A 12,479-nucleotide genomic window follows, 5' to 3' on the forward strand; every position below is an offset into this window, starting at 1 on the left:
CAAATCTATAACAAACATAATTAGGATCACGTTTATTAATTTTTTTAGATTTATGTGCTAACACATATGAGGAAATTGATCAAGGTTTTCAAGTTTTTTTTTTTTTTTTACACTTAGGTTTGAATTTGTATCATAGATGGTACCTGACTTATGGGTAAATACTAATTTAGTACTTCTATCATCATTCTGTTAGCCAAATTAACAGACTGCAATAGGGTGGTTTCGACCATCCTTACGGCCGATCTGGAGTAGTTCGACCACCCCATAGCCTCTGAGGTGGCTGGACCAACTCCAAAAACTTATGCCATTAGGATAAGGTACTCTTGCAACATCATTGCCAATTGAAGCAGTAGATCGTTGAGAGAGTGAAAACCATTCTTTTAATTACTTCATGCATGAGGTGGTTTCATAGATAAATTGATACATTTTGCATGCTTTATTAAATGATTTAATTATGAGCTTCAAAATGTTTTCACTGCTTCCCCGTCATCATCTTCTTCACTCTTCTCTTACGGATGATGTTGAGAAAGAGCTCGAAAATGCACCAATCCAGTAGTGGCTCTGGCAATCCATGCATTATAAACCGCTGCACAGAATGGATCCAATATGGTATACAGATATGCTCATAACCGATCCATCGTATGCTTGCTTTGCTATACATCTCCGGTGATGGAACCAAGAAAAGAGGTGCCTTCAAACCTCTTGTTATTTTTGTTGCCACAAACATTGGAGTCTGCATGCCAAAATATTACACCATCAAACTAATTAAATATCTACAAACTATATCCATCATATGATTTTTGCTAAGAGTACATTTGTGAATGTTAGTCTCGCATTGAGAAAGTTTTTTTTTTTTTAAAAAAAAAACCGTAGTTAATATACATACACAAGCCTAGTAACTTAATTAGTTTTTTAAACTAGAATATATAGTCAATGTAATAAATTCCAAATAATGGGATGAAGTCATCGTCCTCGTCATCTCCATATATATATATATATGTCAATTAACTGTTGAAGGCATACTTTGCACTGCTCTCAAAAGAAATAAAGGCACTAAAAAAAGAAAAGGAAAAAGAAGAAAGAATGACCTGGCACTGAATATCTATTCCTTGTTGCCTGTATTCCAAGCTCAGGCTTCTTGAGAACATTGCAATGTACCTGTGACAAGGTAGAGAACTCAAGATCAATGCTGTTGAGGAGAAAATATGCCCGCCTATTTATCTTTCTTTATCATTTGTCATTGTCCATTCATATGGTGACATGTGTTTATCATGGGCTTATAAAAGAAGAAAGGTCTCCCTTTCTCTTGGACAGAGTCTCTCTCGGTCTTTCTCTCCAAGAAACTCTAGACTCTTCTCTCCCCCTTTATATCTATCTCTCTCCCTATCACACTTCACACACACTGATCATTGATTATTTGGAGCATATTATAGCTATATATTTTTACCCGTATATGAGACGCTAACTTAAACGTCGGATGGTTTTCGGAGCTCCAACTGGAGATCCCTGACCGTACTTTTATTTTGCAGGAATTTCATAGATATGCAGGAATCTCCTTCTCAGCCCAACAATGAAGCAAAGTTGCTGGCTAGCCGTATTGTGGACCAAAAATTGCATCAACAAATGCTATATATTTATATGAAGGGAAACGATCAGCATTTCTCAAAACTTACGCTTTAGTTGCAGAATAAACGGCGTCAAAAGGGAAAGAGAAGGTGGAGGAAGCGGAGCCAATGTTGAGTATTGCTCCTTTCTTCTTCTTCCGCATGCGAGGAAGCACAGACCTAGTGACCCAAGTGGCTGCATCTATGTTCACCTCCACAATTCTCTCTATCACCTCTAACTCAACCTCATGAAAATACATTGCATAAGGGTATGCCACCCCTGCGTTATTGATCAAAATCCCAACATCTAACCCTCTTATCCCTTCCTCTATCATCTTACATATCTCCTCTCCGCTGAATTTGGTGAAGTCTATAGCAATACTTTTTGTTTCTACTTTTCCGCCATATTTTTGGTGTATCTCCTTTGATGTAGCTTCAAGTTTTGAAGGGCTGAGATCGAGTAAGACTAAGTTAAGACCCTTTGATCCCAATTCAAACGCAAGGGCTTTCCCAATTCCCTGTGTGGAGCCAGTTATCATAGCCCATGAACCATACTCCTTGAGATTCTTTGGAGGCCGAAAGAACATAACCCACACCCATCTGAGAAAATTGATCAAGGCTTTACAAAGAGAGAGTAAGCCCAAAGAAGTCGCTGCTATCAGGATCAAATCTTGCAACTCCATAATTTTGACAATATTTGAGGCTGTATCTTGTAAATTGCATGTTGAGGCTTCTTAATTTATCAAGTGGCCAGGGAGTGAATGATCACATCCTTCATAATTAATGATACCATGTGAATAGGTTTAATTTTCAACCTACCAAACGTGCAATCATTTATGGATGGGGGGAGCATATTGATGTGTGCAGGTGGATCGCAATTGCTTATAATTATATTGATTGACTCAGCCTCTTAAAGATAGAGATGGAGAAACAGTTTGAGAAAGGCAGGCGAGGCAAGCTTCGAGAAAGAGATGCAATTCTTCAGTCCATAGTTTCTTAGATATTAGTTTGAACCTTATTAGACAGATCATAGCCAGCTGTTTATTATTATCATTCGGTAGAATGAGGGCGACCACCATCCACGGCCCATAAATCACAAAGAAGAAGGGACATTTTGATTAAAACACGTGCTTATTAAATTACATATTGGAAAAACACCTTATACAATGGAGATAAAAACACTGTATCTTTAATTCAAATCAATCCGTCCTCAAGAAGTAGCTCAATCGGCTAGGACCATGTCTAATGAAGCAGAGGTTACTAGTTCGAATCCTCCTCCCCCATTTTGTGCGGACATGTAAAAAAAAAAATTCAAATCAATCCCATGACCTTTTCCATTAATTCTAACCCAACGCCCATCACTCATCACCGAACCCCCACCCACCTCCAAACTTTTAACATTGAAGTCTCCAAAACCAATTAAGACAGTGAATCCGTTAGTTTATCAATGAGTATTTTGTCAAAAGAAGAGAAATTATTTGGTGTGAAGAGTTGTATTATTTTTTGGTGTTTTAAATTGAAATGTCTGTTTCCTATTGGATGGTGTAAGACATCCAATTTACACCAGGATCTAATTGAAGTTATTATCTTTTCTGGAAGCGCTTTTCTGGCTTTTAAAAGCAAAATAAGGCAAAAATTTATTTGATTATTGTGCAATTAATTGCGTTAAATTAATGTTGAGTGAAAGATTTTGTTTATTTTGCTCTATATTTTGTTTTCGAATGTTCATAATTATAAGTTTTATTGTATCGAAGTATAATATGTATCACACCAATTGAGTGAAAGATTTTATTTTATTTTGGGTTGATAAAACAATTTTGTTTATTTTGCTATGTATTATTTTTTTCCAATGTTCATATATAAATCATAATTATGAATTTTATTTGTACTGAGATATAATAGGCACCACACCAATAATATCAAAGATTCTTGCTAATTTTATGTTCGTGCTTTGATTAATGAAATTTAAGTTTTTTTCTTTCAAAAAACCGAAGAGATAATTAAGCATTGAACGTGAGGTAAGATGATTTATTTAATTGCATTAAATGTATCATAGAAATGCCTCATAAAATGGTTTCGGCCGGAGACCATACCTCATAAAACGGAGATCATTAGTTCGAATCTCCCTCTTTTGCAGACATGTCAAAAAAAAAAAGGAGAAAGCTTCTAATAAATCCTTGAGTCAATGCAGGAAAACAAAAAACTCCCCCAACCTTTTTTTTTGAATTTTTACTCCTTAAAGTCAATTGAAAGACGTCATAAGCCATTTTGTTACATTTTCTTCAAAATATCTAACGTCCATCATTCAATCTCAAAACTTACCATTTTGTCACATCAGCTTTTTTTCCACCCCACTTTAAAATATTAGTTTTTTTATTAATTTAATTAAAAAATCAAATCTTAAAAATAAAAAATAAATAAAAAAATAAAAAAATTGAAGGGGTGGCCAGCGATGGGGCTGCCACCCCTGGCCACCCCAAACCCACCATGCAACCACTCCTAAGGGGTTAAGGGTGACTCGCAGGCCACACCGTTAAGAGGTTAGGGGTGGCCAAAAGCCAACCCAACACCCATGGGGTGGCTTTGCAGTCGCCGCATGTGGGTTTGGGGTGGCCGCAAGTCACCCTGTGGGAGGTTAGGGGTGGCCGTAAGCCACCCCGACCCCTATGGGGTGGCAGGGGGTTAGGGGTGGCTCGCAGGGCCACCCCAAACCCACCATGGGGTGGCTTTGCAGCCGCCCCCATGTGGATAGTTGAGAGAGTGGAAACCACTCTTTTAATTAATTACTTCACATACGCATTAGCTGGTTTTAGAGATAAATTGATACATTTTGCTAATTTATTAATTGATTTAATTATGAGCTTCATCAGAGTATCCAGTACCAACTATCAACTTGGTTGAAGAAATTAATTAATACGAACTAGTAGGAACACGTACACTGAGACATAAAAATGTTTTCACTGCTTCACCCTCATCATCTCCAATCTTCTCTTACGCATATTGTTGAGAAAGTACTTGAAAATGCACCAATCCAGTAATGGCTCTGGCAATCCACGCATTAGAAACCACTGCACAGAATGGAACCAGTATGGTATGCAGATATGCTCATAACCGATCCATCGTACGCTTGCTTTGCTATACATCTCCGGTGATGGAACAAAGATACGAGGTACCTTCATAGCTTTTATCATATTTGTTGCCACAAACATTGGAGTCTGCATGCCAAAACATGATTCTAACGTCGCTAAAACAATTTATTTCAAATAATGGAATGAAGTTGTATGTTAGGGAGATTGATATTTTAGGGAGTCTTTTTAGTGAGTCCATTTCATATATAGCATGTTGAGACATCACAAAACTTAAAACCTTAAGGCTGTAAGTTTGGGATCACTCAAATTACTTCTTTCATATTTCCAATGTGGGACTTTTATCTCTTTTTTACACTTACACATATATATATACTCAACACAAGTCAATATCCTGATCATCTCGTCATCTATATATATATATATATATATATATATATATATATATATTTGAACGCATACTTTGTACTCCTCTCAAAAGAATTAAAAGCCCTAAAAAAATGAGAAAAGGACAAGAAGAAAGAATTACCTGGCACTGAATATCTATTCCTTGTTGCCTGTATTCCAAACCCAGGCTTCTTGAGAACATTGCAATGTACCTGTAACAAGGTAGAGAACTCAAGACCAATGCTATATATGAAGGCAAACGATCAGCATTTCTCAAAACTTACGCTTTGGTTGCAGCATAAACGGCGCCTAAAGGGTAAGAGAAGGTGGAGGAAGCGGAGCCAATGTTGAGTATTGCTCCTTTCTTCTTCTTCAGCATGCCAGGAAGCACAGACTTGGTGACCCAAGTGGCAGCATCTATGTTCACCTCCACAATTCTCTCTATCACCTCTATGTCAACCTCATGAAAATACATTGAATAAGGGTATGCCACCCCTGCGTTATTGATCAAAATCCCAACATCTAACCCTCTTATCCCTTCCTCTATCATCTTACATATCTCCTCTCCGCTGAATTTGTTGAAGTCTATAGCAATACTTTTTGTTTCTACTTTTCCGCCATATTTTTGGTGTATCTCCTTTGATGTAGCTTCAAGTTTTGAAGGGCTGAGATCGAGTAAGACTAAGTTAAGACCCTTTGATCCCAATTCAAAAGCAAGGGCTTTCCCAATTCCCTGTGTGGAGCCAGTTATCATAGCCCATGAACCATACTCCTTGAGATTCTTTGGAGGCCGAAAGAACATAACCCACACCCATCTGAGAAAATTGATCAAGGCGTTACAAAGAGAGAGTAAGCCCAAAGAAGTTGCTGCTATCAGGATCAAATCTTGCAACTCCATAATTGACAATATTTGAGGCTGTATCTTATAAATTGCATGTTGAGGCTTACTTAATTTATCAAATGGCCGGGGGAGTGAATGATCACTTCCTTCATAATTAATGATACCATGTGAATAGGTTTAATTTCCAACCTACCAAACGTACGTGCAATTATGGATGGGGGGAGCATATTGATGTGTGCAGGTGGATCGCAATTCCGTACGTACAATTATATATATTGATTGACTCAGCCTCATAACGATAGAGATGGAGAATTGAACAGTTTGAGAGAGGAGAGGCAAGCTTTGAGAGAAAGAGATGCAGTTCTTCGGTTCATACTTACCTAGATTTTAGTTTGAAACCTTATTAGATTGATCATAGCCCCTTATATGTGAGCTCAAACTTCTTTTTAATTTGTAAGATTTAACACATACAATATTTAATTGAAGCGGGAGAAGATTGATGGAGTCAAGTTTGAACTCGGTGGCCTTTGACTCTGATATCACGCATGTTAAATCATTACTTATCCCAAAGGCTTATACTTAATTAAAAAAATAGATAAATTTAATCATAGTCTAACATGTACAAGAGAATGCAACAAAGTCTTTCTCTTAATCAAAATGCCAAGTACTTCCAAACTTTTAGGTTTTATGGTAGCTAATTTGGTGTTCAAAAAAGTGTGGTGCAAGGTTTTTTTTTTTTTTTTTTTTTTTTTTTTTTGGGGGGGGGGGGTAAAATACCTAACTTTATGTGGTTTAACACCTTTATTTTTTTCTACCTCGATTTCATTTCATATCGTAGATGGTACTCCGCTTAATTATGCATGGCTAAAAACGAAGATGATGTATCGATGAAATTAGCAGAAATCCATGTCAAACCTATCAAAAGCTGCCACCATTTTTTTTTTTTTTTTTTTAAAAAAAAAAAAAAAAAAAAGCATTTTGAGGCTAGCCCTTTGGGCAAAATGGTGCCAGGGATAAAATTAATACATTTTACATTTTGCTTTATTAATAGTAATGGCCATTACATATATATATATATATATATATATATATATATGCCCTCAAAAAAAGAAACACACACTTGTGATCAAACAATAATTGAAGAACAACGTACGAAGATCACGTAGATGACACGAGACATAAAAATGTTTTCACTGCTTCACCCTCTTCATCTTCTTCAATAATATTCTTTTTCGCACGCTGAGAAAGTACTCGAAAATGCACCAATCCAGTAATGCCTCTGGCAATCCATGCATTACAAACCACTGCACAGAATGGATCCAGTATGGTATGCAGATATGCTCATAACCGATCCATCGTAAGCTTGCTTTGCTATACATCTCCGGTGATGGAACCAAGATACGAGATGCCTTCAAACCTCTTATCATCTTTGTTGCCACATATAGTGGAATCTGCATATATATATATATATATATATGCCACATGATGATCGATCAGAACATATATATATATGACACCATCACCATGTATTAATTAAACTACTATATTTATATATATTAATTAGAGAGAAACTTTGTTGTTGACTTGTCTTCCCTTGAAAATGAATTAAAATTCCCTAAAAAGATAAAAGCAAAAAAAGAAGAAAGAATTACCTGGCACTGAATATCTATTCCTTGTTGCCTGTATTCCAAACCGATGCATCTTGAGAACATTGCAAGATACCTGTGACAAGGTAAAGAACTAAAGATCAATAAATATCTTACCATATATATGAAGGGAACCTCAAACTAAGGCCCCTCACAAAGAATTCGGGCCGTATTGAATATGTTGTGAAACAATTCGTTTGGGAACGTACACTTTGTAGATGGTGTTTTTTTGTTTAATTGTTTTGTATTTTAAGTTGTCTGTTAATGCTTTTTATTTTTTTACTATAAAGTTCTTAATTAAAGGTTCAGCCAAACGATGCCTTTCCCAATTGTTTTAATTTGATTGAGCTACCCGACAACCACTCAACCCCCACATGAATTGCAAGACCTCATTTGTAACCGACTTTCAACTCGTATAAATTAAAGAGGTTGTTCGGTCCTTTTAAGGCAAGAGAGAAACGTACGTGCAGGAGAAATCAAAAGAGGCTGCCGTTGTGCGTGAGCCTTGAGAAAGAGAGTTCAATCGACACTCTTTCGATTTTACCGTGAGCCGCACCAAAATTAAGTATTAAAATTTTTAGTTTTGAGTGTTTTGTTTCCTCTGTTTGTACTTCGTCCTCTAAAAGTAAATTTCCTAATAAGTAGATTTGACCTTTTTGTGATAGTGAGATTTGATAACTCATAGTGTCGGTGGTAATTACAAGGATTAGTTAATTCTATCTAGTTATAAAAAATTTATAGTAAAAATTGAAAAAAAAAAAAACTAGCATGATGGAAATTGTGTATATGATACATAGATATAGTGTCTGCAAATTAAAAGGAAGAAATTAAATCAAAGAATGTAGCAGGAAATTAATTAAACTTACGCTTTAGTCGCACCATAAACAACGCCTAAAGGATAAGAGGACAAGGAGGAAGCGGAGCCAATGTTGATGATTGCTCCTTTCTTCTTCTTCAGCATACCAGGAAGCACAGCCCTGGTGACCCAAGTGGCAGCATCTATGTTCACCTTCACAAGGCTCTCCATCAGCTCTAACTCAACCTCATGGAAAAACATCACATAAGGGTAAGCCATCCCAGCGTTATTTACCAAAATCCCAACATCTAACCCTCTTATTCCTCCCTCGATCATCTTACATATCTCCTCTCCGCTGGATTTGGCGAAGTCTATAACAATACTTTTTGTTTCTACTTTTCCGCCATATTTTTCGTTTATCTCCTTTGATGTAGCTTCAAGTTTTGAAGGGCTGCGACCAACTAAGAGTAGGTTAAAACCCTTTGATCCCAATTCAAATGCAAGGGCTTTCCCAATTCCATCGGTGGAGCCGGTTATCATCGCCCATGAGCCATACTCCTTGAGATTCTTTGAAGGCCGAAAGAACATAACCCACACCCATCTCAGAAAATTGATCGAGGCTTTACAAAGAGAGAGTAAGCCTAAAGAAGTTGCTGCTATCAGGATCAAATCTTGCAACTCCATAGTTGACAATTGAATTGAGAGGCTAGCTCTAGCTGTTTCTAAAGGCTTCTTAATTTATAGAGTGGCCGGGGATCGAGTGAATGAGTTATGATTCCTTGATAATTAATGATGCATTTTGACTATTTTGTACACTATTCCACGTCATGAAAATATACAGGTTAATTTCCAACCAACCCAAACAAGTATAGATGGGGCCGGGCCACCATATTATGTAAACAATTAATTTCTAGGAGTAATGTGTAAATAAGTGGGCAGTGAAAGCTGGTTAAATATAATTTACCACATTTTTTTAATGTACGTTTTTGCATTCACACCAAGAAACTGGATAAGCATTTAATTTACCCACTCAACTTATCATCTTTCCGTATTCTTAGAATATGCTTGAGATTATGTTTGAGAAATAAAATTTTTAAGTCAAAAAGTATATTTTTTGGTAAAAACTTCAGTAGCAATTTTTAGGTTTTTTATACCTTTAATAGTGCTTTTAATTTTTTTTTACCAAACAAGGCTTTTTAAACTTTTAGGCTTCTCAAACACATACTCAAACAGATTCTTAATCTACGGTAAAGACTCAAACATTTCATTTGGAGATTTCCTAAAAATTTCTTTGAGCTCGATCCAAATTTTTTTAGTAAATATTCATACAGTTGATCATTAAGATTGCAGTAAACCTAAATGCTTTGGCCCTCAAAGGACAATTCAACACATTCTCATGAATTCGGCTTAATTAACGTATACGCCTCCCTAATGTCTATGGAGGAGGCCCAAATTAACGACTCTCCTTGCAATTAATTTTGGCGGCATACTTTCAGCCGCAAGCTGCCTCACCTACAAAGAGGCTGTTTTTTTCACTATCCTAGCCATCATCAAAGCCTCCCTCTTCTCTCAATGGACATACACCAGAAACTGATGCTCTTCCCGATTGAGATGGCCGGATAACTTCAAAATTTTTAAGAATGTGCAAATTTAATTCAGAGCACAATCTAGTAACAAAACGAGCCGCTTTCCACCGTGTGTTTGAAAGTATTTTTACAAACCTTCCCCATGTTATTTGTTACACCTTTAATTCTTGAACCTCATCTTTAGTGGCTCCAGTTTAGTTGATGTCTATGGCATGGCATCTAAGATTTATTGTTAAGGTCCGTTTGAGTTTGCGATTTCAAAAAGTGCAATTTAAAAATAACAATTTCAAAATGTGTTTGCAATTTTTAAAAATGTAGTTAAACGTTTGGTAAAATCGTAATTTAAACATTAAAATTGCAATTTTCAAAAAAACAGCTTTTTACCTGTGATTTGGAAACACAAATTTTTTATATTTTCAAATCACAATTTTTTTTTTAAATGGAATCTCAAACCATTAATTTTTTTAAGATTCAGTTTAAAATTGTATTTTTTATCTATGAAATCCCAAAGCCAAACGTACCGTAAGTGGTGGCTGCACACATCACCTTAAACAGATCGACTCAATTTTGGACTGCTTCAAAAACTATAGTTCTTGGGTGCCATTTTCTTGGCCCTCATACGAAGAGGTCATTGGACCGGGCCAATTTATTTGATGTTGGGCTCTCGCCTGTTCTCTTTGAATTATAAGGACAACTGTGTAATTGCATTTTTTTTTTTTTTTTTTTTTTTAATAAAAACAACAATGTTCTTTCTACAATATTTATAGAGAGACAAGACAACAGGAAGGAACTGGTGAATAAATAAACCCTGAAAAAAAAAGAAAAATAAAAAAAGAGAAAATAAAATATTTTGAAACTCAAAAATTAACCTTCACACTGAGACATCAAAAAGTTTTGACTGCTTCATGCACCCCCCCATCATCATCAACTTTTTCAATCTTTTCTTACCCACGTTGAGAAAGTAATGGAAAACGCACCAATCCAGTAATGCATCTGGCAATCCATGCATTATAAACCACTGCACAGAATGCATCCAGTATGGTACACAGATATGCTCATATCCAATCCATCGTATGCTTGCTTTGCTATACATCTCCGGTGATGGCACCAACATCGGAGACGCCTTCAAACCTTTTACCATCTTTGTTGCCACAAACAGTGGAATCTGCATGCATGCCAATTGCCAAAAGATGTTCAAGAATATGGAACCATGCATTAATTAATTAAACCAAATAATATTATTTTTTTTTAAAAGAATTATAACCTGACACTGAATGTCTATTCCTTGTTGCCTGTATTCCAAACCAATGCATCTTGAGAACATTGCAAGGTACCTGTGACAAGGCAAAAAGAACTAATTAACTAAAGATCAATAATACAAATTAGTTTCTAATTAACCAAAAATTAAGAAGCAAAAAAGCAGCAAAACTTACGCTTTGGTTGCAGCATAAACGGCTCCTAAAGGGTAAGAGAACAAGGAGGTAGCGGAGCCAACGTTGATTATTGCTCCTTTCTTCTTCTTCAGCATGCCAGGAAGCACAGCCCTGGTGACCCAAGTGGCAGCATCTATGTTCACCTTCACGAGGCTCTCCATCACCTCTAACTCAACCTCATGAAAATACATTACATAAGGGTAAGCCATCCCTGCGTTATTTACCAAAATCCCAACATCTAACCCTCTTATTCCTCCCTCGATCATCTTACAAATCTCCTTTCCGCTGGATTTGGCGAAGTCTATGACAATACTCTTTGTTTCTACTTTTCCGCCATATTTTTGGTTTATCTCCTTTGAAGTAGCTTCAAGTTTTGAAGGGCTGCGACCAACCAAGAGTAGGTTAAGACCCTTTGACCCCAATTCAAACGCAAGGGCTTTGCCAATCCCATCGGTGGAGCCGGTTATCATCGCCCATGAGCCATACTCCTTGAGATTCTTTGCAGGCCGAAAGAACATAACCCACACCCATTTCAGAAAATTGATCAAGGCTTTACAAAGAGAGAGCAAGCCTAAAGAAGTTGCTGCAATCAGGACAAAATCTTGCAACTCCATTGAAAATCGATATATTATATTGAGGCTGTTTCTACAATTTCTTTTAATTTGTACAAATAAATATATTTTTCGTTTTTATAATCATGAATATTAATTTGTACGTACAATATTTAACGTGAATCTAATTAATACGTTTTCAACCTACCCAACAATTATGGTTGGGGTCCTTGGGGACCAATATATATATAAATATATGCTCTTACGTGGACAAATCTAGGATCACCGTTATCATATGCATGAATTGATGTTTACTTGTTTCTTCCTCCTAACCTACCTAACACACACAACCCGTTCTCGTACCTTTTCCCCTTTTTTGTTGTCCAAGTTTTTATTTCTGTCGGTTTTCCTTTCTCGTACACGACTTAATTTCTTTTTATTATTATTATTATTATTAGTATTATTATTATTATTTATTTATTTATTCTCTTCTCTGCAACCAAAAAATGGTAAAGCCTAAAAATATAGTTTACATAATTGTGAGGGTCA

General features: G+C 36.2%; 4 protein-coding genes across 4 annotated transcripts; all 4 read right to left on the reverse strand.

The window, feature by feature from the left end:
* Window positions 1-356: 356 nt before the first annotated feature.
* On the reverse strand, window positions 357-2,511 carry LOC132179089 (very-long-chain 3-oxoacyl-CoA reductase 1). Its single transcript, XM_059591721.2, is given in 4 exon segments — window positions 357-493; window positions 496-733; window positions 1,089-1,158; window positions 1,674-2,511. Coding segments are annotated over 4 exon segments (954 nt in total). The 5' UTR covers window positions 2,288-2,511; the 3' UTR covers window positions 357-461.
* Window positions 2,512-4,424: 1,913 nt separating this feature from the next.
* Window positions 4,425-6,024, reverse strand: LOC132179217 (very-long-chain 3-oxoacyl-CoA reductase 1). The gene is made up of 3 exons (XM_059591886.1): window positions 5,362-6,024; window positions 5,220-5,289; window positions 4,425-4,819 (listed from the first exon to the last, which is right to left on the reverse strand). The coding sequence occupies exons 1-3, from the start codon at window positions 5,973-5,975 to the stop codon at window positions 4,562-4,564; spliced, it is 942 nt and encodes a 313-aa protein (XP_059447869.1). The 5' UTR covers window positions 5,976-6,024; the 3' UTR covers window positions 4,425-4,561.
* A 999-nt stretch (window positions 6,025-7,023) lies between these two features.
* On the reverse strand, window positions 7,024-9,123 carry LOC132179157 (very-long-chain 3-oxoacyl-CoA reductase 1). Its single transcript, XM_059591807.2, has 3 exons — window positions 8,431-9,123; window positions 7,571-7,640; window positions 7,024-7,369 (listed from the first exon to the last, which is right to left on the reverse strand). Exons 1-3 carry the CDS (start codon window positions 9,042-9,044, stop codon window positions 7,109-7,111), a joined length of 945 nt encoding a protein of 314 aa, XP_059447790.2. The 5' UTR covers window positions 9,045-9,123; the 3' UTR covers window positions 7,024-7,108.
* Window positions 9,124-10,751: 1,628 nt separating this feature from the next.
* LOC132178774 (very-long-chain 3-oxoacyl-CoA reductase 1) lies at window positions 10,752-12,015 on the reverse strand. Its single transcript, XM_059591321.2, is given in 4 exon segments — window positions 10,752-10,869; window positions 10,872-11,111; window positions 11,211-11,280; window positions 11,380-12,015. Coding segments are annotated over 4 exon segments (963 nt in total). The 5' UTR covers window positions 11,994-12,015; the 3' UTR covers window positions 10,752-10,830.
* Between the last annotated feature and the right edge of the window lie 464 nt (window positions 12,016-12,479).

The sequence above is a fragment of the Corylus avellana genome, chromosome 4 (assembly GCF_965113065.1).
Source record: "Corylus avellana chromosome 4, dhCorAvel1.hap1.2, whole genome shotgun sequence".
Classification (NCBI taxonomy): domain Eukaryota; kingdom Viridiplantae; phylum Streptophyta; class Magnoliopsida; order Fagales; family Betulaceae; genus Corylus; species Corylus avellana.

Bases quoted from the DNA above. Each gene is read 5' to 3' on its own strand.
- LOC132179217 (XM_059591886.1), bottom strand. From the start codon at position 5,975: ATGGAGTTGCAAGATTTGATCCTGATAGCAGCAACTTCTTTGGGCTTA. The intron at 5,290-5,361 runs GTAAGTTTTGAG...ACCTTGTTACAG, and splicing joins GTTTATGCTGCAACCAAAGC to GTACATTGCAATGTTCTCAA. The intron at 4,820-5,219 runs GTAATTCTTTCT...TTTGGCATGCAG, and splicing joins GAATAGATATTCAGTGCCAG to ACTCCAATGTTTGTGGCAAC.
- LOC132179157 (XM_059591807.2), bottom strand. From the start codon at position 9,044: ATGGAGTTGCAAGATTTGATCCTGATAGCAGCAACTTCTTTAGGCTTA. The intron at 7,641-8,430 runs GTAAGTTTAATT...ACCTTGTCACAG, and splicing joins GTTTATGGTGCGACTAAAGC to GTATCTTGCAATGTTCTCAA. The intron at 7,370-7,570 runs GTAATTCTTTCT...ATATATATGCAG, and splicing joins GAATAGATATTCAGTGCCAG to ATTCCACTATATGTGGCAAC.